Here is a 24,530-nt window from a genome sequence, read left to right as displayed (position 1 = left end):
TTGTGGATTCCTCATCTTATGAATAGAAACCTACAGCAGTCCAACCTCCGGAAGAGGGTGTCCACCCTTCTCTACCAAAAAGTCTTGTAAAACAGAGCACTCAAAATGGCCGTCCCTCCTCACCTTGGAATCCAAGCAGTAATTCTTTGCGAACATGTGGAGGGAAGCCCAGGTTGCGGCTTTACAGATGTCCAAAACAGGAACACCCCTGGACAAGGCAGAGGTAGACTATTTAGCCCCAGTGGAATGAGCTCCAATGCCTACAGGAGGCTCCTTACCAGCCAGGGAGTAGCATATCTTGATGCACAAGATGATCCATCTTGATAAAGTGCACTTGTGCACCGCCTTGCCCTTCATACGACCAGTATATCCAAAAAAGAGCTGATCATCTTGAGGGAAGTCCTTTGTTCTATCCAAATAGAAGCTAATCGCCCTCTTTGGATCCAAACAATGAAGCCTGTCCTCCTCCTTGGAAGGGTGAGGGGGAGGATAGGACGCAGGGAGGGTAATGGACTGTCCTAGATGGGAGGGAGTTACCACCTTAGGAAGAAAAGCAGACCTGGTCCTGAGTACGATCCTTTCAGCATGTATGGTAAGAAAAGGAAACTCTATTGTGTCTTCAATCCCAAAAAGAGTAAGGGTTGTACTTACAGTTAGCTGTTTATGAATGATCATGCTCATGGTCTTACCCACTTCTTTCCAATATTCTTCCAATAGGGGGCAGTTTCTGAACATGTGGACGTCGTCTGATTTTTCTTCCCCACATTTCGGGCACTTTTTTACACCTGCGTTTTAAAATTTGGACAACTTTTTCGGTGTCCAGTATGCGCGGTGTATAGTGTATAGATGGTTTCTTTTTAAAGTTGCAGACTTTAGAGTTGACCAGCATTTTTCCACTGATTTTCCCCAGATTCTATCCAGATCGGCTAAATGTATATCTCTCCCCCAGATTTGATCCTCGATCTTCATGTCTCCCTCTCCTGCAGCTATAAAAGCCCAGTACCACTTTGCCACCTCCTTGATTATGGGTAGGTTTTTTACCATTTCCTTTTCCAATTTTTCGTTCTCCTGATTGTTTATAGGGATGGTTTTGGCCCTGCTTGAGATTTGGTAATATTTAATTTTGGGATTGGGATTGGGATTGAAGACCTAATAGATGGAGGGGGATTAACCAAATGTCAGGAAAATCTTCTCTTTGTGTTAATCGTTCTTGCAAGGAGCGAGATTTGTATTAACTGGGTTGGGCCATCCCCTCCAACACATGGAGACTGGATGAACTCTGTTTTAAGGATTAACAAACTAGATAGGAAGGGAAACACCAGTAAGAGATTCAAATATTGGTAAATCTTTGAAAATCATCTAAACTCCAATATAGGGTTGGCACACACGGTCCCATGATTAATGCGAAACAACATCTGGAGGACGAGTATGATACTTGTCGAGTAGCCTAGATGGCTAGCTCACTCCCACACTTCCAAACCAGATTTGTTACTATGTAAATGGCTTAAGGGTACTCCTCTGAAAGCATCGTGAGATGACAAACTCCCCAATCACGAAAGACCAAGGGGCAGATTTGGTAAGAGAACCAGAGGCAGAAACCTGAAACTCCAAACACATAGAGCTTCGCAATATGATAAATAAAAAAAAAAGAAAAGGAAACTCAAAGCTTGGAGCTCACTCACCCTCCTAGCCGAAGTGACAGCCACTAGAAAGACTGTTTTGAATGCCAGTAGTCTCAGAGGACAACTATGCATAGGTTCGAAAGTGTAACCCATTAAAAAAGTTAGCACCAAATTTAAATCCTACTGGGGCATAATAAAAGGAGTGGGCGGAAACATGTTAGTAAGCCCCTTAATAAACCTTAAGAATATTGGAGACTTGAAAAGAGAAGGTTGATCGGGCAAACAAAGAAATGCCGATAAGGCAGACAAATACCCTTTAACAGTGGCTACAGCACAACCCTGCTGAGCCAAATGAAGTGAAAAGCAAAGAACATCAGAAAGATGCGCTTTCAGAGGATCAACAGAGTTATCTCCACACCACTTAAACTTTGACCACCTATAGGAGTAGATAGACTTGGTGGAGTGTTACCTGGCCGATAAAATAACATCCACCACATCTGGTGGGAGAGAAAAAGGATTCAGGTTACCTCGTTCAATCTCCAGGCATGAAGGTGCTGGCTCTGGAGGTGGGGGTGTAGAACCTGCCCCTCCAGAGGAGGTCTGCCCTGAGAGGGAGACTGAGCGGAAGGGTGCCACGAGAGGTGAAGTAGATCTGTGTACCACACCCTTCTTGGCAGATCTGGGGCGATCAATATAACTTGGGCCCGGTCTTGGCAAATCTTCCTCAGAACCCGAGGAATCAAGGATATGGGAGGAAACGCGTAAAGGAATTGCGAGCTCCAACTCAACTGAAACGCGCCCCCCAACGCTCCCTGCCTCGGAAACTTGAGGCTGCAGAATGACAGGCAGTGCGCGTTCTCGGGAGTGGAAACAGGTCCACCTGAGGAGTTCCCGAAGTCTGGAAGATGTGTCGAACGACCTCCAAATGAAGCCTCTACTCGTGGTCGACGGAGAACTGCAGACAGACTGTCCGCATTCACGTTCAGCACCCCGGCCAGATAGTTTGCCATCAAGCAAATCCGATGGTCCTGAGCCCAGGACCAGAGCCGCAACGCCTCTCTGCAGAGACAGTATGACCCTACTCCTCCCTGCTTGTGGACATACCACATCGCTGCAGTGTTGTCCGTCAGGATTTGAACCGAATGACCGCGGATGGAAGAGAGAAAGGCCTTGAGCGCCAAACATATCACCCGTAATTCCAAAAGGTTGATGTGAAGCAACCTTTCCTCCGGAGACCAAAGAACTTTGAACTCCAGATCCCCCAGATGAGCACCCCTCCCTAGGGTTATCACTGTGGCCACCGATGGAGGAAGATGGAAATGCTTTCATTGAGACAGATTGCCCTCCATGCTCCACCAAGACAGATCTGCTGCACCTTCTCTGGAGATACTCACATACTCCCCGAGATCTCTGTTGTGCTGATAGCACTGCCTGCAGAGACACCACTTGAGCGCCCTCATGTGCCAGCATGCATGGTTGACCAACAAGATGCAGGAAGCGAACAGACCGAGCAGGCGAAGAACCTTCAGAACTAGAACAACCGCTCCATTGTAAAACCAGGGAATCATTTCCTGAATGCCGAGAATCCTTTGCGGAGGAGGGAATGCTCAACACACAGTGGTACCCAGTAATGACCCTTTGAACAGGATGCGCTGAGAGGGCACTAGGTGAGACTTGGGTACATTTATTGAAAAACCCAATTTGTACAACAGCTGGGTTGTAACCTGCAACTGATGACCCACCATCTCTGGAGACTCTGCTTTCAACAACCAATCGTCCAGGTAGGGGAAAACTGGAATCCCCGACCTCCTGAGATGGGCAGCCACCACTGTCATCACCTTGGTGAAGACTCAAGGTGCATGAGTAAGACCAAACGGAAGGACCGCAAACTGGTAGTGTTGCGACCCAACCGTAAAATGGAGATACTTCCTGTGCGACTTCAGCATTGGGATGTGGAAATACGCATCCTGCAAGTCGATGGACACCATCCAGTCCTCTTGTTGCAGCACCTGAAGAACCTGCGCTAGAGTGAGCATCTTGAACCTCTCCTGCTTGAGAAATAAATTCAAGATTCTGAGGTCCATGATAAGACATAACCTGACATCCTTCTTGGGGATCAGGAAATACCGGGACTAGCAACCCTGACCCCATTCCTGCTCCGGAACTACCTCTATCGCACCTTTTTGTAACAGGGTAAGAACCTCCTTCTGAAGGAGAAGCAAATGATCCTCAGTGCAAAACCCCTGGCAAGGAGGGTAAGGAGGAAGGGAAGGGCGTACCCATTCTCTACAAGATCTAAAACCAAAAAGGTACGAAGGTATTAATTTCCAATCTTGTAGAAAATGGGTAAGCCGGCCTCCCACGGGACCCACAGGATCCAGGATGGCGGATACAGGGCTGCTTTCCTGCATTACCAGGAGGGGATGGGGAGGTAGAGGAGGAAGAAGAAGAGGGTTGACGCCCGGCTCCACGAAGGCGACCTCTGCCTTTACCCCTGTAGCTCTTACACAAGGGGTTTTGCTGCTGTTGCTGTCTGGATCCACGAAAGAAAGACTTCCCAAAGCCACGGTATCTTTTATATCCATAGCCTCTTAATTGAGTCTGCAGACCCAAAGACTTTGCAGTTGCTTGAATCTCTGCAGAGCAGAGTCAGCCTTTTCAACAAAAAGCTTGGAACCATCAAATGGCAAATCAATAAGAGCAGCCTGCACGTCAGGAGAGAACTCTGAAGATTTTAACCAGGCGTGCCTCCTTGTCGCAATAGACCAGCCCATGACTCTGGCAACAGAATACGCTGTATCCAAATCATGCTGAATAACCTGTTGAGCAGCCGCTTGAGCATCCACCAACACCTCACTCAGATTCCACTTGTCCTCCTCAGATAACTTGGGGAGAAGCTGTTTCACAGAGTCCAATAAAGCATGAATATACCTTCCCAGGAGACAAGTGGCGTTGGTAGATTTTATGCCATACTGGCTGAAGAAAATACCCTTTTCGCAGACTGCTCCAGCTTCTTAGTGTCTCTGTCTGCTTGAGCTTGCGAAAAAGCCCCTGTTGACTGCTTCGAGCAAGAAGGCTGCACCACCAGACTTTCAGGAGAGGGGTGAGAGAATAGAAAAACCGGATCTCCTGGAGAAGGTCTAAATCTTCTTGAGACTGACCTTGAAAGTGCAGGTGCTGAAAGAGGACTGCGCCACACCTCAAGTATCGGCTTAGTTAGAGTATCATTAAATGGCAAAAGAGGCTCACTCACCGAAGATGGAGAATGAAGCACTTCGGTGAGAATATTCGGTTTATACTCTGCTACCGGAAGCTGCAAGTCTAAAAGTTCTGCAGCCTTTCTATTAACTGTATGATATGGGGAAACATCATTAGAGGGAGAAGCTTTTTGAGAGACATAGTCCCACTCTGGGGAAGTGTCAAATCCACGTGCTTCACACAAGTCTTCAAACTACTCTTCTGTGTCACAGACTTCTCCTTCCTCTCTCTCCTCATCCCGGTACTGCTCTTCTACCAATAAACTCTGCACCTCTCTTCTCGAACGCATCTTCGGTTGCAGCGTCGGCGGTGCCACACGCGTCGACGGCTCCGGAAGCATAATCCATAATCGGCGCCGTGTGACTCCGAGAAGGTTCAAGGGATGGAGCTTGAGACTGCCCATATGGCGTTGACATCCTCGCAGCCGGAAAAGACCAGGATGACGCCGCTGACAAACGGCATAAAGGGGGCCTGAGGATACTGATGAGGCACACCCAAATTATAAGCCATTGGAAGGTGCTCCAGAGGGGTACGAGCCCTGGTGAAAACACCATACATTGCATTTAAAAAATGCGATGGATCAGAACCCGGCATCAGGAACTGAGGGTAAGAATCCGGTTCCGATCGAGGTACCTCTGGTATCGGAACTGCTGGAGCCACAGGTAGAACAGCCGGAGCCGAAGGTACCTCATCATCCTCAGCTGGATTCGATGGTGATAATCTCAGTGTCGTTGCCTGCTCTGGAGTGCCCTCATAAGAAGGAGAATGAGCTGGAGTCACCTGAGGAGACACTGAAGGAGAAGGAGAAACAAAGTCCTTTTCTCGCCGTTGAGGAGCAGTTGAAGGCGACCTCGACACCACCGACTTCGAAGACCGGCGTCGAGAAGCATGTCTCCCCTTCTTCTTATGCTTCTTCTTGGAGTCGTGCGATGCTGAAAAACTAGACTTTGATCTTTTTCGGCTCCTTTTCTCTTTTTTCGCCTTGGCCATGTAAAGTTTGGCTTCTCGCTCCTTTAACCCCTTCGCTGCTCATGACGAGCTCAGCTCGTCATGCAGTACACTGGTCGTGTGCTCATGACGAGCTGAGCTCGTCATGAACAATGGGGATCCTGGAGTTACAGCACAGGAGGGGAATTCCCTTAGCACTGATGTGGTTAAAGCCTTCTGGTTCATCTTCCTGCACGATGAGCATCCCTCGACGTCATGATCTGAAGACAAACACCAAAGGCAATCCTCATGCGGGTCAGTAATCGACATATGTTTACCGCATCTGCAAGGTTTAAATCCTGACTTCCTCTGGGCAGACATGACAAAGAAAGGAAGAGATACAATCAAAAATACAGAGTATCCAAACAAAGTATGGAGAGTCCCAGAAAAAAGGGAACTGACGTTGTCACGCCGACGTGGTCTTCTTATGGCTCCGGTGAAGTCATGCGGAGCCACGTGTGGAGCCATGACGCTATGACGACCTCGTCGGCACGGAGAGCTAGGAAAAATTTCCGCGGAATGCTGGCGCAGGGGATATTCATAAGGTGAGGAATCATAAGGTGAGGAATCTACAGGCAGATGTATCCATCAAAAGCTGTTGACCGCAGACGGAGAAACACCAACTTTGGTGAACTGGCTTTGAGAGGCCAGTCAACATAGGTACGGGAAAATGGAAATTCAGGACCATCTGAGATGGGCTGCAACCTATTCTATCACCTTTGTGAAGACTCGAGGGGCTGATGTCAAGCCAAAGGGTTGAACCGCAAGTTGTTAGTGTATAGAATCCACCACAAAACATAAGTACTTCTGATGCAACCACAGGACGGGTATGTGGAAGTACGCATCCTGCAGTTCCAGGGACACCATCCAATCTCAAAGCTCCGACATCAGTAGAAATTGAGCTAGGATCAGCATCTTGAACTTTTCCTCTTTGAGGAAAGATTTCAGGCTCCTGAGATCCAGGATTGGGCCCAGAGTGCCTTCCTTCTTGGGCACCAGGAAGTTACATGCATAACAACCCTAATCGTGTTCTCATTTGGCACAAACTCCAGTGCTTCTTTGAGGAGGAGAGCTGCCACGTCCTGCTGCAGAATGGCTAAATGGTTTGGAGGTGGCGAGGAAGGAGAGGGGGATATGGGAGGCAGAGCATCAAGACAGGGGAGGGTGAAGACCTTTCCCACAATTTTCAGGATCCACTAATCAGAAGTGATGGCCTTTCAGGGCGGCAGAAAATGGGACAAAAGATGCAACCTTGTTCGAAGCCTCAAAAGCAGCGAAAAGTCTGGTAATCCTTTGAAGGAGGTGGAAGGTAAATGCCCAAGGATCTGGCTGTGGCTTTGTAGGTCTTAAATTTCTCCAATGCTGAGTTGGCCTTGTCCCCACACAATTGGGCACCATTGAATGATAAGGCCATAAGGTTAGCCTGGATATCCGAAGAGAAATTAACCTTTCTGAGCCAAGCTGGCATCATACTGAGGCGAATGTGCCTATCACTCGGGCTACTGAGTTTACTGTGTCCAGTCCACATTTTTAAATGTGCTTGGAGGCATTCTAACTATCCGAAATAAACCCCTGAAAGTGCTCAGTTAGATCATCAGGGACATGAAGAAGAGAACCATTTGGGCCATATCCCACAGTGCATGGTTGTAGCAAGCTAGAAGGCAGTTAGCACTGAGGTATTTTAAGGCCATACATCCTCCCAAAAAGAGTTTCTTCCTCGTAGCCCCAAGGCGTTTGGACTCCCTGTCAGAAGGGATTGAAGGACAGGCACAGCCAGAACGTATCCCTGAACAGGAAGCATGAATGCCCAGGCTCTCAGTAGAGGGTGTTTGAACAAACATTCAGGAACGCGAGGGGCGAGCAACTAGACTATTAACTGCCAGCACCATTGATAGTTTCTTCCATGCTGCTAGAACAGAATCCAGTAGGGCCTCATTGAATCGAAGCAGAGGTTCAGAGGAGGTTGATGCAGGGAGAATAACTTCGGTAAGAACATGAGATATAGCCTCAGTGGTGAGAGATTGAAGGTCCAGTACCTCTGTAGCCTTTAATATAACTTGATGCAAAGAGACGAACCCTGGCGTTGGTGATTCATTGGAGAAGTCCATGGCTAGCTCAGGCAATGTATCCAACCCACCAGCAGAAGATAGGCCTTGGAGTTCCAGAGGATCTTCACCAGGGTCACCCTCAGGAAAGAACTCCACCAGATCAGAGTCAGTTAAAAAGAATTATGTAGGTGCGCTATATACGTCACTTCCTCCAAGTATGCTTGGCCCTCTATGAAAGTGTACCCAGGGCTCCACGTCAGGTTGCGGTGCAGCCGGCTACTTATCTTAAATCGGAGGAGGCGGCAGCGGTGGCATCTTCCAGTCTCATTCAGCCAGATTGCCCCCGAGGAAGGGACAGCACCGCCCCGAAATGTATCGGGCTGTTCGCAAGAATTGAATTATTGGCATACTATAATGTTCATGATGTAATGACCATACATTGTAAAACATCAGCTGACCATATGATGCCATTGTAATCATATCATGAATTACCACGTTGGTTTATTTAATGCATTATTAATGAATACAATCATTTTTGCAATCCACAAGGTATTTATCATGTGCTGTTATTGACTACTGAATACTGTTTCATACATTTTTGAAAGTCCCTAGGGACATCAGTGCACAGTGCACAGTGTTTGCTACCTCCTTTGGCAGCATTCTCTTTCTTTGTCTTAACTTACACTTGGAAGACAGCAAGTGTTACACTGTAGCACCATTGTATAGTATATTTTTATTGTTGTAGATTACGAGACTATTGTGTTACTTGAGGCGTGCTCTCCTTACTCCCCTATTTTTAAGTTGGGGTGGAGGCAGGATATGTACCTCCCATGGCATCTGTTGTGGAGTTGTTAAGTGAAGTGTGGGTTCACAACAACATGGAGTTGGCCCCGATGGAATGGCGCCAAATGGCAGCGGCTGAAAGGCCATGAAGAGTGGAAGACGCAGTGGCTCGACTGGGCCCAAAGGTGCACCAGACAATGCCAATGCTTTCGCAAAGATCGCGTACATAACACAGAGAAAGGCTGCCAGGAACTCAGGAAGATCCCAGGGTTGGAACTGGTGTATCGAGACATGATGGTACCAGGCCCTGGAAGTTGATCTGGAGTCAAGTCCGCGGAGGGAGCAGGGCTGTACCAAGAATCCTCTGGAAGGCTAAGGATTAGTTCCAGTTCCGAGGACAAGGGACCTGGTGAAGTCAGAAAGAGATGGGGTGACTTACCAGTGGCATGTTTCTTTTCCATTATCTCCTCTTCTTTCCAAAGGGTGTTGAGGGGTAAAGGGAACTATGTCCGGAATGTTTTCACTGTTGACGGTCGTCCTCTGCCCGAGCATGAACAGTTTGGCCTCCCGCTCCTTAATAGCCTTAGGATTCATGCTGAAGCATGAGGAACAAGATCTGTTGTCAGGGTTGGGCCCCAAACATCACATAAGGTGTGGGGGTCCGTGAAGGACATCTGCCCCTCACAATCCCTACAGGGTTTGAAACCAGACTTTTGGGGGGAGACATATTTGTACTGCAATTTGTAATTTAGTGAGGTAAAATTTCCAGAGACTTAAAGCTCCTGCTCTGCATTAAAGGCCCGGAAAAAAAGCGAATAAACTGACATTGGTGAGCTGGGTGGGCACTTTATGGCCTCTGTCATCCTCTAAAGTAACTTCCAGCATCCTGTATCGGCAATCTCGTTGATTGGAAGTTTTTGGATCCAGTATGAAACCTGGAGGGATGTTCTACAGGTGAGGAATCTGCAAATAGAAATATCCATCAGAATAAATGGGCTTCATTTCCAGCTGCGTTTTTTACATTTATTACACAGGAATCAGAGTTCGACAACGGAGAATAGTTCCTACAGATTAATTTTTGAAAGGGCTGATGCTGGAGAACCAACTATTAATTAGTACTGTCTGGAAAGCAAATAATAGGCAAAAATACAAGGAAGGTTATAATGTAATGGGCTGCAACAAGTGTCTAAAATGTGGCAGTCCAGCACCAGATTGCCGCAGGAATTAAACACGGGATTCTTTTATGTAAAAAAATGTGGAAAGCTAGAATAAATATCATGAATCAAGTGGACCAGTATTGGACACCTTTGGAATCATATTAATTTTCCAAATATACAAATGTTGTCAGTATTCTTTTTTTCCTGCACAAAAACATAACATTGCTCAAATTTAGCGCACAGCAATGTTTCAAGTTGCTCACCCTCTAGCTATAGGCTGCATAATGACTGCAAGTATCACTGTAAATACTGTCACAAATATACCTTCAAATACAAATGTGGACTGATTTTTGAAGGCGTTGTATGACTGCTGCATCAATCCAAAGTTGGGATGAATGACCATCTCCTTCACAGAATCATAGTTCCAAGAGTGAGAAATTAGCTGAACACGGAATTGTAAAATCAGTTTGAAGGTAACATTAATCATGTCCATCACCCGAGCTGCATTTTCCTTCAAAAGCCCCCTAAAATGAAACAAAGTGAAAGTTGTCAAGACGGAAGGAATAGGAAAAGAAAAACACATTTACATACACAATTCATCAAGGAAAGCTATGAGGAAAGGTGAAAAATAGATTCCTTACTTGTGATCATAGTGATCCATTACACGACTCTTCCATGACAAAACACATCAAATATTCCAGTCTATGCAGGGTATTAGAGTACATTTTTACAAATATATCATATCTTAAAACCTTTCTTGATGTGACTATCTTTAGGCGTTAACCACATTTTGTAATAAGGATTCAAGAGCAAATCAGAATAGAAACAGGTGGCTAATTAGGCACATGGGGGGGGGGGGGGGGGGGGGGGGATGCGATATTTAAATAAAAAACGAAAACGAAAAGACCTGGAGCCAGATAGGCAAAGATAAACAAGCATTTGCAATGCAATAGGTCTCGCATTTGCAAAAGTTTGAGCTATTGGCATTGTAAATGACAAACCTTTTATCTATGTGTTGGTTTTGAAAACAGATAAATCAATGGCATTGTCATTTACAATGCCGATAGCTTAAACTCTCGCATTGTAAATGACAATTCCTTTTTCAAGATGTTAGGGTTGTTACTATTACTTTTAAGTTGAGGCTGGCACAAATTTTCTTTTAGGCAGCAAACACCACTAACAGTACACATTAAACAGAACACTGAAAACATATCAAACTCAGATGCAATATACCATATAGCTAGGTATCACTGGCCAGGGCACCTCCTTCTCTCCCTTTCAGCTGCTCAACTTCATTTAACTTAAGCCCATGTTCTCGCACATACAGTACCACTTTTCCACAATTGAGAGCAGTTATAACCCAGCAGACACCATTAAGTAATGACACGCCTCCTTCACGAAAGTTAGAGAGAAAGACAAGAAAAGAGTTCGCTGCGACACCCAATGAGCCTGATCCTCCACCACAACACACACGGGCCGAGGGTATTTGTGAGTCCTGCTCCATAGCCCCTGGCAAGAGTGGTTTGCAGGCAGCGATAAGTTTGGAAAAAATAATATTTTCGGGCACACTCCTATATGGGAAAACCGGAATGGAGGCGGGGGGGAAACAGAGGAGAGGGCGGGGTGGGGTGAACATTGGATTGGAGAGAGCAAGGACCTGGGCAGAGCAGGTGAACGGGGAACTGGGAGTAGGCACGAGAGGGCATAGAAAGGAAGGTGGTGGTGGGGGGGGGCCTACAGATAGCTGCTTTTGCTGCCGGTGTTAGGGCAAATACAAATCGGTAAAACGGAAAGCTACTGTTAATTTTAAAGTTAATGTTAATGTTAATGTTAGGCTGCATTTGTAAAGCGCACTGACACCGGAGGTTTCCTGGCGCTGAGATTGAAATTGGGGCAGGAAAACGGGCTAGTGAGAATTTGAGAAGAGCCAGGTCTTTAAGCCTTTCCTGAAGCTCAGCAAGGTGTCAGAGGTTTTAATGTGTGGGGGGATGGAGTTCCACAGCTTGGGTGCCAGGAAGCTGAATCTCCGGCCGCCCAATTTTTTTAACTTGAACACTGGGGAGGTAAGAAGATGAAGGTGGGCAGAGCGGAGGTTGCGGGTCGGACGATGAGGGTTGATGAGGGATTTCAGGAAGGTCGGGCAGTTGGTGTGCTGTGCTTTGTAGGTTATGCATCCGATTTTGAAGGCGGCCCTTTGCTCAATGGGAAGCCAGTGCAGCTTGGCCAGGAGAGGTCTAGCAGATTGCCATTTGGGGACTTTGCATATGAGCCTTGCTGCCTGGTTCTGCACCATCTGGAGACGGTGGAGCAGGGACCTGGAAAGGCCCCAGTAAAGGGCGTTGGAGAAGTCAAGACGGGAGAGAACGAGGGAGATGACAATTTGCACCAAGGCCTCGTGAGAAAGCAGATGAGTAATTTTCCGGATTTTGCGAAGCTGGAACATACTAGCAGAGATAATGGCTCCAACATGAGTTTTCAAGGAGAGATCTTTATCAATGGTGACACCCAGGCTTTTTACTGAACTCGATGGAGTTGGGGCAGTGCCCAGTTCAGCTGGCCAGAATTGGGGTCCCCAATGGGCAGAGCTAGTGCAAGGCAAGAGGAGTTCTGTTTTTTCCGGATTTAGTTTAAGCTGATTAGACATCATCCATTGTTGGATGTGCAGCATTACAGCCTGGAAATTGGATGTCGCATCCGGGGTGTCTAAGGGAAAGATGATCTGCATATCATCTGCATAGTTGAGGACAGTGCAGTTCCAGTTGCTTAGTGACTGAATTAGCGGGCGAAGATACAGATTAAAGAGCAGAGGTGAAAGGGAGGATCCCTGAGGGACTCCGCAGGTGGTGGGTACCTGGGTTGCAGTGAAGGGGCCTAGGTGGACTGTTTGCACTCTGCCAGAAAGGAAGGACTTAATCCAGTCCTGTGCAGGGCCCTGGATGCCTGCTTGTCCGACACGGTGGAGTAAGATGTCATGATCCACCGTGTCGAACGCGGCCGAGAGGTCCAGAAGGATTAGTGCCTGGGGGGACCCTCTATCGGCATTCTCCCGAAGGGTATCGAAGACTTTTACAATGACTGCCTCGGTAGAGTGAGCTGGTCTGAAACCTGCCTGGTTAGGTTCCAGGAAGCCAGAGCTCTCAATGAACGCTGACAGACAGGTTGTGACATAGGCCTCCAGTAGTTTAGAAGAATAGGGTAGAAGGGAGATAGGCCTATAATTGGCTGGGTTGGCAGGGTCAGCTCCAGCTTTCTTAAGAAGAGGAACCAATATGGCCTGTTTGAACGCAGAGGGGACCGTGCCAGTGCTAAGGGAAGTGTTTAAGAGAGGGAGAATACTGTCTGGTAGAGCTGAGAAGACTGCCCTGAGTACCGAGGGGGGACAACAGTCCTCGGGAGAGCCAGATTTGATGCGGGTTGTGAGCTCAGTGAGAGTACTGGGAGTGATAGCTGGGAACTGGGTGAAGATGGAGGGGTTAAGGGGGGAGGGGTCGGGGAAACTAGGGGGGATGGACGAGGAGATGGCGCTCTTAATGTCAGTGATTTTCTGAACGAAATAGGTGTTAAGCGCATTACAAGTGTCTAGGGTGGGAGCCTGAGAGGGAAGAATTCTTTGGTCAGAGGAGAAGTCGTTCATGATTTTAAAGATTTCTTTAGATTTGTTAGAGGCTGAGTTGATTCTTTCGGAGATATGTGAGGCCTTAGCTTTTATGATAGCACTTTTGTAGAATGGCTAGAATGGAATAAATCCCTTAATGAAACAATATAAAAAAAGACAGGGTGGCACCGGAGGGAACCCGCAGTCTAAAGTCCGGTGCCACATAAAAAACAAGCACTAGTACAGAGGCCCTTGTGAGGCAGAAGGTCCCTGGAGTCGGATGGACACAGAAACAGTGCCTCAAATATTCACTGTCTGGCTGTCAGCATGTGTATACCATAGCAGTGTGAGGAGCTGGAATTGGGGAAGGGTGACATCTCTTGTGGGAGGGCCCGGCACCCTGTAAGGTATTTCAGGTCTTCCTGGACTCAGTCTTGCATTTTTCACACGTACAGGCTACACACCCAACTTTCATACAAGCGGCTAGAGGCCGTCCAGTTCTTAAATGGCGCTATGGAAGGAAGTGCCAGGAAGGAGTTAAGAGGAATGTAATCGCGGGCACATGTGCTCCTACGCAAGGACTCCCCTATTGCTACTCATCGAGTTCTTACAGTGCTTTGAAGGCACAAGCCTTACATAAAAGCACTCACTTCCTGGTGATCACACATTAAGAGCTCGTCGAGCAAAAGCGTGAGTGCTTCGGATAATCAGCACTGTCAGCATCTGGTAGGAGACGTACAAAAGGAAAGACGAACCGGAAGACAGCAGACCATGTGTGACGGGAGAACAGGGAAAAAGAAACAAGCAATCGCGATCGGAAAACAAGCTCTTTTCAAAAATGCCCGCCCCCTTTAGCAATAACGGGACTTCCGTCTTCGGGAGCCCGCGCCCACGGAGTGCCTGGACAGAAAAGCAGTGCTGGTGACGCGGGGCTCCCATGCCCGAGGGAGAGCCCCGCGGAGGCTGCAGAGTCCGGCGATGCGGTGAGTGGGGTTGATGGGGGGGTCGTCTTTATGCGGGGGTGGGTCGTCTTTATGTTGGGGGGGATTGTCTGTGTGTGTACTCTCGTGTGGGGGCGGGGGCGGTGGGGAGGGGGCTGTTTAGGTGTGGTGTGTGTCTGTATGTGTGCACTCGTGTGTGTGCCTGCCTGCGTGTGCATGTGTTGTGAACAGCCTGCCGGAATGTATGTGTGTGCGCGCATGCGTGAGTGTGTCTGTGTGTGATTGAGAGAGGCTGCGAATGCGAGGCAGGGGATGTGCACGGCGCCGTGCGCGCCCTTGAGGAGGAATCTGAGACAGCGAGGCACGTGGCCGAACGCTGTTTCACATTCCCCCGAAACCGCCGACAATAGGTCCTTCGCTAGGCTCGACCTAAAAAGAACAATGCTCATTTGAAGGGATACAACAGTTCCACATTACACAATGCTCAGCAGTGGCAAGTGAGACCCAGTTTCTTCTTGCTGGCCCCAATGAGCAGGACTTGCCACCTATCTCTTCAATTCTCAAGCCTTTGCCTGACATGAAAGATTAATATTATGTTTATATGTAGGGCCTTTGTAGTACTTACGCCACTGTTTCGTGTTTACTGTCTCTTCACAAAAACCATAAATTCCCAGTTTGTAAATTGTCCCCCTGGTGGGAGGAACAAAATCCAATGCTACACATCTTCCTGACTCTCAGAGTTAAGGAGTACATTTCTGCTCATTCCTTTATTTATTGAGCAGTTATTCTAAGTCTTGGCCCCCTTTCAGGTTTCTACTCTATCTGATCAATTACAAAAAATAATAATTAGTATGAAAATCTTACTAAGGGGGCGTGGCCGAGCGCGAAGCGAGATGGCCGCTTAGGCTGGGAGCTCCGCTCGCCACGGAATCAATCCTGAACTTCTCCTGCCTTCCCCCGCTCGCATCGGCTTGGTGCTGATCTCCTGCGGCGTCGGGAGATCCCGGGAGTCACTGGCCGAAATCCTGGGGCTTGAGGTGACCGGCATCCCCCGCTCCCGCTTCTTGCTGTTCGGGCCGCTGCGGAGACGGGCAGCTGGCCGAGGATCCGGATGTTGACGCCGGCTGCTGGAGGCACTAAAGACCGCGGCTGTGCAGGCCGGGATGCCCGGAGGTCTGTAATGCGGCGGATGATACTGGGGACGCAAGAGTGAGCGCGGCGACCGGCGCAACCCCCGAGAGCGGGCGCACATACTGCGAAGCCCGCCACACCGGCTTGTTGAGTAGTCCCTTTGTTCTCTGTGAGGCTGGTGGGGCGCCATTTTGGAGCGGACTATCCGGTGCGGACCTCATCTGTTGGAGTATGCCCTGAGCTATAAGATCCTGGACTCCTGTGGCACGGGGATCGACCCTCCCGTGCTGTTTACCCTGTATGTTGCAATCCCATGCTGTGTATAGCGGATACCCCCGGGCTCCTCATGGACTGCTTGCTGCCTAACATTCCCTGCCAGCGGCCGTGGTCAGTGTGACGACTTGTGCCCCACGACTGTGCGCTTTGCCGGCTCCTGTATGCTGATTCCTCCAGGGGTTCTTGGTTGGGAGACACAGTGTCAACTTCCGACGTTGTCTTGCGGGGCGTCTCTTGGTGGGGGCATTTGCTAGGACCGGCGTCGCAAGATGGAACCTTCACTTCGACAAGTCCTGAATGCATTGGACTCTCTCCGTGTCGCCTGGGTGAGGATAGCCGAAGACCTTGGCAAACGGCTGGACGCCATAATAGTTTTGCTGTTGGAAGGTAGCCCCGAGGATCGGGAGGAGAGTGGGGTCACGGACGGCGCTGCGCAAGAGGAGGGTGCACCGACTATGACTTCGAGTTTGACCCAGTGGGAGACCCGGACCAGTGATGATGGCGGCTTTGGGCAACCTGACTGTGTGAGTGTGGCCTTGGGACTTGCAGCTGCGCCGCAGTTGGATTTCGTTCACGACCCTGCTTCTGGGACCACCAACTTCGATTTGCCCTTATCGTGTTGTGACTTGGCAAGATGGCCTGGTGCTTTGCTGCGATCCCTGCATCTCTGGATCGATCGTTTTCTTGGCCTCTGGGTGGCGAGATTGCTCGTGCGGTTGGTCCTGCCTTGCTTGCCCGATCACCCTGATCTTCTAATGTACTGCACTGCTACCTTTCAGCTGAAGCGCCTCGATGGCAGGGACAGAACGGGCCAGGGGTGACCCCTCCATCGGTGTAACCAGGACTGCTCTCCGGATGATTAGTGTGAAGACCCTGATTATTGTTTTGTGTGGTGACGCCGCTGCTTTCTGTTCAAGAGCTGGCTTATTTAAGATCGACGCTGAGCCAGTTAGTGCGGGCGGGGGGGGGGGGGGTGGGGGGGGGGGGGGGTTTACTTGTTGTGTCTCTCCCCCTCCGTTTTCTTTCCCTTTCTTTGGGACCATCTGGGGTGACGGTGCGCTAGTCGAGGGTGGGCCATAGCCTCGTTAGACGCACAGGGTGGGGGGTTTAGGACCCGTGGGTTAGTTCTTCTTATGTTCTATGGCCCGTTTCTTGGCTAAGCCTTTCTTCTGTATTCCCTCTTGTGGGTTTCTGGGGTACCAAGCATGCCTATGGGGGGGTGGGCCGTGGCCTTCCGCTGCATGCAGGGTGGGGGGTTGGGGTATAACGTGTTTTTTGTGCTTCTTTGTCTCTATGGCCCTACGTTTCTTCTTTCTAGTCTTTTTCTTCTCTGTCTTCTTCTCCAATGGGACTGGGTTTCGCGTAATCTGGGAGGGTGTCCACCGTGAGTCATTGCGGACTGGTGTATATGATGCCACTTGTAGGTAGACCATTGTGTTTTAGAGTATTATTTGTGGTTCACTTGGCTTCCTGATTTGTGCCCTTCCCAGGACGATTCCTAACTGTGGTGGGTAGTGGTTCCGGCGACATACTGCATTGCATACTGTTTAACCCTGTTTACACGTAAACGGACCGATGGTTTGTTCTTGATATCCTGATACCATTTTCCTTCAGACTTTAAATTTGAAAATTAGACCTCAATGATCCTGTAATAGATCCTGACGAATCTGCCTTGTTGACCTGTATTGTAATTCAATGCCTTCGGGCTGTGCTCCGGGATGTATGTGTAACCCTTTCTTCTTTGTCAATAAAGGTCTTCCAAAAAAAAAAAAGAAAATCTTACTAAAAGGCACCTCTGTTATGTGTGCTGTATCACCACTGTGGTCCCAAATTATCACTTGGCTAACTGCAGGGTTTCCGACATACTGGGTTATCGGCTGCAGCAGTCACATGCTCATTTCTCAAACTGGCCTTATGCTACTAGTATCACAACAAAAATGTGTCCAATGTTTCAATGTCAGCCAGAAGACTGGCCAATTGCTCCACTGTTAATCGATCAAGTGATCCAACACTTCCAGTGATACCTCCTTTAAGGGTCACTTGCCCAATGACATTTCATCTTTGGCCCAAGAGTAACTAATCAGAGTCATCTAAGGGAGCACAGAATATCCATCACAATGGGGCGAATACTTTGCTATGAACTATGGGAATCAAGAGTGGAGTAGAAAATACAGTCAAAACTTTGTTTGCTGGGGCAGAGTTTAGAGTATATCAGATACAACGCCAATTCCAAGTCTTTAATACTGGCAGGGTAGGCAGATGTGAAAGTCTTAATAAGAGAGTCTTTCAGGTATTAGTGAGTAATCGTTTGATCTGGACTCATAGTGAAGGTTAACACTGAAAATGTAGTTTAAGTTCAGCAATGTAAAACTTTGTGGGCATTTTTTTTATTGGGATCTTGCTTGAAGAAAACCTCCTGCAGCATTGTTGTTTGGATGCAAAGAGTGGGAGTTTCCAAAGATTGCTGAGGCTTTGAACAGTTATGATGTTGGCCCTGGAGCAGGGGGGCAGAGGAAGTAATTGAAGATGCAGAAAGGAGGAAGTAGGGTATGACCGATACTCCTGCAAGAGATGGCCAGGATTAGGGAATCACTGGTGAATAGACCTGAATAGTCTTTGGCCCAGGGTGTCAAGAGGGTAGTTTATGTATACTGGCCATGTGTGTCAGGGGATGGGAAGTGGTGTAGAATACGGACAGACCCCTGACCCATGACTTCACAGAGAAAACTAGCTTTTACTGAGTCTTGCCCAGGGCCTTTGAGCTGGTTTGGATCTGGGTAGCATGGAACACAAACAATTGCGGGAGGGGAGGATTTTATATTCCAGAATATGCACAATCAAAGACTCAATTGTGTGACAAATTTAGTCAGATGGTAGTAATCTTCCTGAATCAGCTTTCCAGTGATACAGATTTTTGCTGTGAGGAAGATGTAAGTGGTATCTGTCTAGGTGAAAATCATTTCAACGTCTGCTGTGTTGTGACAGAGATGGGAGTTGTTAGATCGGTCATATTAAGGGTGGTCTTCCCCCAGCTTTTTGCTTGCTTACCTCCACTTTTTGCTGTATTTTTTTGTTGGTCTTAGGACTCTGAGCATTTTTACCACTGCTGAACAGTGCTAAATGGCATGTGCTGTTCCCCTAAAACAAGATGACATTGGTATATAACGGATTGGCATAATAAGGTTCCTGTAAGTCCCTTGTAAAGTGGTATACCATATACCAAAGGCCTGTAATCTGAATGTTACTAGTTGGCCTACAGAGCTGACTGTGAGACCCACACAGGTAGCCTCTTAAACCCCTCTTAGGCCTGCCGCCGAAGGCCTGTGTGCAGTTTACTGCCACTTCGACCTGGCATTTAAAACTACTTGCCAAACCTTAAAGTACAAGTTACTTACCTTCAGTAACGTAATATCTGCTAAAAACACAGTCTACCTGCAGAGTCCTTAACTTCCGAATTCTAAACAGCCACCAGTCTTGATCTGAAATTTTCAGCAGTACCTCTGCGTGCCCAGGGACAGCATTGTACGGCTCCGTGATGATGTTGTCTACGGGTATGATGTCAGTGGAGCCATAAAAGTCCCCTCCGAGGTGTGGACGTCAGCTTCTTCTGTGAAAACCTCCGTGCCGGAACGCGGAGCCACTCTAGAAACTAGCTGGGGAGACAGTGTGCCCAAAAACGACCAAAATCTTTTGAAACACCAATTACAAACAACATGAAATGGTATGCCAATACCATCAAGAGGGTTTAAGGTAAAACCCCCACATTAATCAACAATGCTTAGACTATGTGAAACCCTGCACCCCAACACAAAACCTTCCTTAAAAAGACGAACACCCTCCACTCTCTAGACCACTCACCAATGGAAGTGAGAGGCATGGGTATACTAATACAAGACCCACTGAAACAACAACAAAATGTTTGTAGAGTCAACATTATGTGAGATAGTGACCACTGGCACAGAAACAAGAATTGATACAGGATATAACCCTTTGTCTCATAGGTCTTTCGCAGAGCGGGGAGGATGGTAAGGCTGTTAAGAAATATGCAGCTAGTCCCTACCAGATATTGTGTTACCGAAGGTAAGTAAATTGAACATCTGATATATACATGTAGCCGCAGATTCCATAACTTTTAAATTAGATACCATAGTTATACCCACTGGAGGAAGGTCTGTGAACTAATCCTACAGCACTTCTGAAAGAGAACTAGTCGGTCAAAACCAATAACCGACTAAATGTACACAGGAATAGTAGGAAAAGAGCTTTGCTCTTAATAGTACCTATGATCACTATCACAGAATATGTAAATATTAAACCACCCCATAGGCCCAAATAAATTGAGTCCTGATGAAATTGGGGGGGGGACCCCTAAACAACCATCTGAGAGTCATCCAATATCATCTATCCTCCAATTGGAAAGAGAACCCGTGGACCTAAAGGGCCAAGAACAAGACAAAAGTCTTATATTGCGTATTCTTCACATCAATAAAGGAATATCAGAGAAGAACCGTTTTGATAAAATTCATAAAGAAGGGCTCACAGGACTCATCCCCATTATACTAGGATGAATGAACCTTAATACAAAACCGAAAACATAATCCGTACACCATAGGAGACAATAATACCTCCCTGGTATAAAGAACATTTGCTTGAACCAAATGACCACCCGAAGGTTACATCATACATTGCAGAGAGGTTCCCATCAAGTATGCCAGATGTATAAAATAACATCATCTACTTTATAATATACTGAAAAAGGTACCACACCTAACCACACACCACCTTAGGTGACATGTACCACATGTTTCATACCCGCAGGTGACCTGCCATTGATATCTTGCCTTCTGTAATACTGAACCCTTGCCAGCAGCATGCACATGCATTAACCCTTGTGATCCAAAACAAAATGTGGTTGTTAGCCCACCGGTACTTCTGTTTATAAATGAATATATTCTCGCTTGTCAAAATCCCAAACAAAACGGAGCCGACAATAACGATATGTCATGACTATTGCTTCTTGAAGAAGTAATAAAGATATATATATATATATATATATCTATATAGCACACACAGCGTCGCAAACCATCTGGTTAAGTAAAGCCTCGCCGCAGCTTGCATCGCACATGCCAGTCGTTTTACTCATGCTGCCGCCGACGCGTTTCGAGGCTAACACGCCTCTTCCTCATGGGCTTTGTAAAAACAGGCATTGAAAGTTCACTTCTTGCAGGTGTACCTTTATTTGAAAATTTCCTCAGTGGGTTGGGCATAGCGCCGTCATCAAAACCTATGCATTATGGGACTTGCGGTCCCACGAGGTGAAAAATAATTATTACCTTTGTAGGTTCAATGTCCGTTTATTTTTTAAAAGCATAGTTTCCCTTGTTAGTTTAGGCAGGGTTGAGGCAGGCTCTGTGAGCAGGTCGACGCTGCGCTGTATAGAGAGAAAAGGTTCCTTTCCATTGCCTTTCCGAAAGAATAGAAACGGTGCTCATTTCCACGGCAGGCCACGGCGAAAATAGTTACATCCAAAGAAATGCTCCAGCATTTTGAAAGAGCACACACAGCGTCGCAAACCACTGGTTAAGTAAAGCCTCGCCGCAGCTTGCTTCGCACATGCCATTCGTTTTACTCATGCTGCTGCCGACGCGTTTCGAGGCTAACACGGCTCTTCCTCATGGGCTTTGTAAAAACAGGCATTGAAAGTTCACTTCGTGCAGGTGTACCTTTATTTGAAAATGTCCTCAGTGAGTTGGGCAAAGTGCAGTCATCAAAACCTATGCATTATGGGACTTGCGTTCCCACGAGGTGAAACATAATTATTACTTTTGTAGGTTCAATGTCCGTTTATTTTTTAAAAGCGTAGTTTTACCTTGGTAGATTAGGCAGGGTTGAGGCAGGCTCTGTGAGCAGGTCGACGCTGCGCTGTATAGAGAGAAAAGGTTCCTTTCCACAGCCTTTCCGAAAGTAGAGAAACTGTGTTCATTTCCACAGCGGGCTGCCGCGTCAGTAGTTACATCCAAAGAAATGCCCCAGCATTTTGAAAGAGCACACACAGCGTCGCAAACCATCTGGTTAAGTAAAGCCTCGCCGCAGCTTGCCTCGTACATGCCATTCGTTTTACTCATGCTGCCGCCGACGCGTTCCATGTCTAACACGCCTCTTCCTCATGGACTTTGTAAATTCTGAAAGCTGATGTCTGTTCTTCTGTGGAAATAAACCGGATGGTTTTCCCCTGAAGTCGTGTGTGCTCTCATTGCTTTGGGGCATCTTTGGATTTCATTAACTTACACGGCAGCCCTGCCGTGGAGAGCTGCACCATCCCTTCACCTGTGGGAGGCTGGAGTCAGAACTGTGCCGAATTCATCAGCACTTCAGAGGAGATTAATAGGAATTGGCATCAGCTTCAAGGCCCACTGGGGGCAACAATGGATTAAAATGAAGCATTTAACAGTAAAGTTGTAAGTGACTCTGTTTAAGAACTACAAGTCCCAGCATGAGAATGACGCACTGCGGAAAGCCCACTGGGGGTATTTAAATAAGGCATGGTGCGAGGGAAAGTTTCAGAGTTATTCTGCTGCATTTGCTAATCACCCATGATTAAGAGGCAGGAGCCTCGAAACGCGTTGGGACATTTACATTTTGAAAGCTGATGTCTGTTCTTCTGTGGAAATAAACACATATATATATATATATATATTTTCGTCACCTTTCACAGAAAGAGTTGAGTCGCACACGTAACGCGGTTGTTTTCAGCTGATTTATTTCGGCTCCATATTCCTAATGCATTTCTACCGTTACTTCGGTCTTCTTCAGAGGAGGAGCGTGGCACATATAACAGGCAGCACTGCAACTTTCAATGGCCATATCGGTGCTTCGCATTTATTTGACAGCCCTCCAATGGGCGTTTCCTTTCCACTTCGAGCATCCTGGTCATTGTAGTTGCCGCATTGCCGATGGTGAACCCTTCAATGGGTGATGTTTTCTGCCAGGTTTTCATTGCTCCGCGTTACCCCACCAATTCTTTATATATATATATATATATATATATATATATATATATATATATATATATATATATATATATATATATATATATATATTGTATTTCAAAAGCTCTGCTTGAAAGGATCACTCGAGAGCAAGTAGGAAAAACCCAATTTATTGCTTGTGCAGGCAGATTCAGGTCCCGTTTACTTTATCCTCGCAGTCCCGACGCGTTTCAGTGCTGTCCGCACTTTCTTCAGGGGAGACAAATGTTAATGCGGCGTGCTGGCAGTTCCTGTGCTTTGTAGCATTGTGCTTTGTAGCATGTGATCCCTCCTTCTGGATTCTGGGATTTGTAGTTTGTTGTCAGCCAATTAGTTAGTTCTCATAGTGAGCTCCGCATCACCATATGAATATGGAAGTTCGTGGTGATTAGTGAGAACTCACCACGTTGTGCAGGCACATCAGTGTGCCCCGTTCTCTGGCTCTGCCTTAATTAACGCTGCAGCTTGCTCCCGCCATCACTCAGCCGAGCGTGTCACAGCGAGCCGGCCCCTTGCTCCAGAACTCCTTCCTCCAGTAACAAGGCGGTGCTCCTTTCCACGACGAAGCTGTCGTGAGTAAATTTTGTATTTCAAAAGCTCTGCTTGAAAGGATCACTCGAGAGCAAGTAGGAAAAACCCAATTTATTGCTTGTGCAGGCAGATTCAGGTCCCGTTTACTTTATCCTCGCAGTCCCGACGCGTTTCAGTGCTGTCCGCACTTTCTTCAGGGGAGACAAATGTTAATGCGGCGTGCTGGCAGTTCCTGTGCTTTGTAGCATTGTGCTTTGTAGCATGTGATCCCTCCTTCTGGATTCTGGGATTTGTAGTTTGTTGTCAGCCAATTAGTTAGTTCTCATAGTGAGCTCCGCATCACCATATGAATATGGAAGTTCGTGGTGATTAGTGAGAACTCACCACGTTGTGCAGGCACATCAGTGTGCCCCGTTCTCTGGCTCTGCCTTAATTAACGCTGCAGCTTGCTCCCGCCATCACTCAGCCGAGCGTGTCACAGCGAGCCGGCCCCTTGCTCCAGAACTCCTTCCTCCAGTAACAAGGCGGTGCTCCTTTCCACGACGAAGCTGTCGTGAGTAAATTTTGTATTTCAAAAGCTCTGCTTGAAAGGATCACTCGAGAGCAAGTAGGAAAAACCCAATTTATTGCTTGTGCAGGCAGATTCAGGTCCAGTTTACTTTATCCTCGCAGTCCCGACGCGTTTCAGTGCTGTCCGCACTTTCTTCAGGGGAGACAAATGTTAAAGCGGCGTGCTGGCAGTTCCTGTGCTTTGTAGCATTGTGCTTTGTAGCATGTGATCCCTCCTTCTGGATTCTGGGATTTGTAGTTTGTTGTCAGCCAATTAGTTAGTTCTCATAGTGAGCTCCGCATCACCATATGAATATGGAAGTTCGTGGTGATTAGTGAGAACTCACCACGTTGTGCAGGCACATCAGTGTGCCCCGTTCTCTGGCTCTGCCTTAATTAACGCTGCAGCTTGCTCCCGCCATCACTCAGCCGAGCGTGTCACAGCGAGCCGGCCCCTTGCTCCAGAACTCCTTCCTCCAGTAACAAGGCGGTGCTCCTTTCGACGACGAAGCTGTCGTGAGTAAATTTTGTATTTCAAAAGCTGTGCTTGAAAGGATCACTCAAGAGCAAGTAGGAAAAACCCAATTTATTGCTTGTGCAGGCAGATTCAGGTCCCGTTTACTT

At 47.5% G+C, this 24,530-nt stretch overlaps 1 protein-coding gene across 2 annotated transcripts in view; it reads right to left on the bottom strand.

Annotated features, from left to right (window-relative positions):
• The window catches only part of TUBGCP6 (tubulin gamma complex component 6), a 747,379-nt gene that overhangs the window by 27,118 nt on the left and 695,731 nt on the right, over nucleotides 1–24,530 (bottom strand). For both annotated transcript variants that reach the window (XM_086967433.1, XM_086967436.1), the window contains exon 25: nucleotides 10,180–10,379. In XM_086967433.1, the coding sequence (XP_086823559.1) occupies nucleotides 10,180–10,379 (200 nt within the window). The remainder of the gene's footprint in view (nucleotides 1–10,179; nucleotides 10,380–24,530) is intronic.

The sequence above is a fragment of the Lissotriton vulgaris genome, chromosome 1_1, assembly GCF_964263255.1.
Source record: "Lissotriton vulgaris chromosome 1_1, aLisVul1.2, whole genome shotgun sequence".
Lineage (NCBI taxonomy): Eukaryota > Metazoa > Chordata > Amphibia > Caudata > Salamandridae > Lissotriton > Lissotriton vulgaris.
This window is presented reverse-complemented; position numbering and strand designations above follow the sequence as displayed.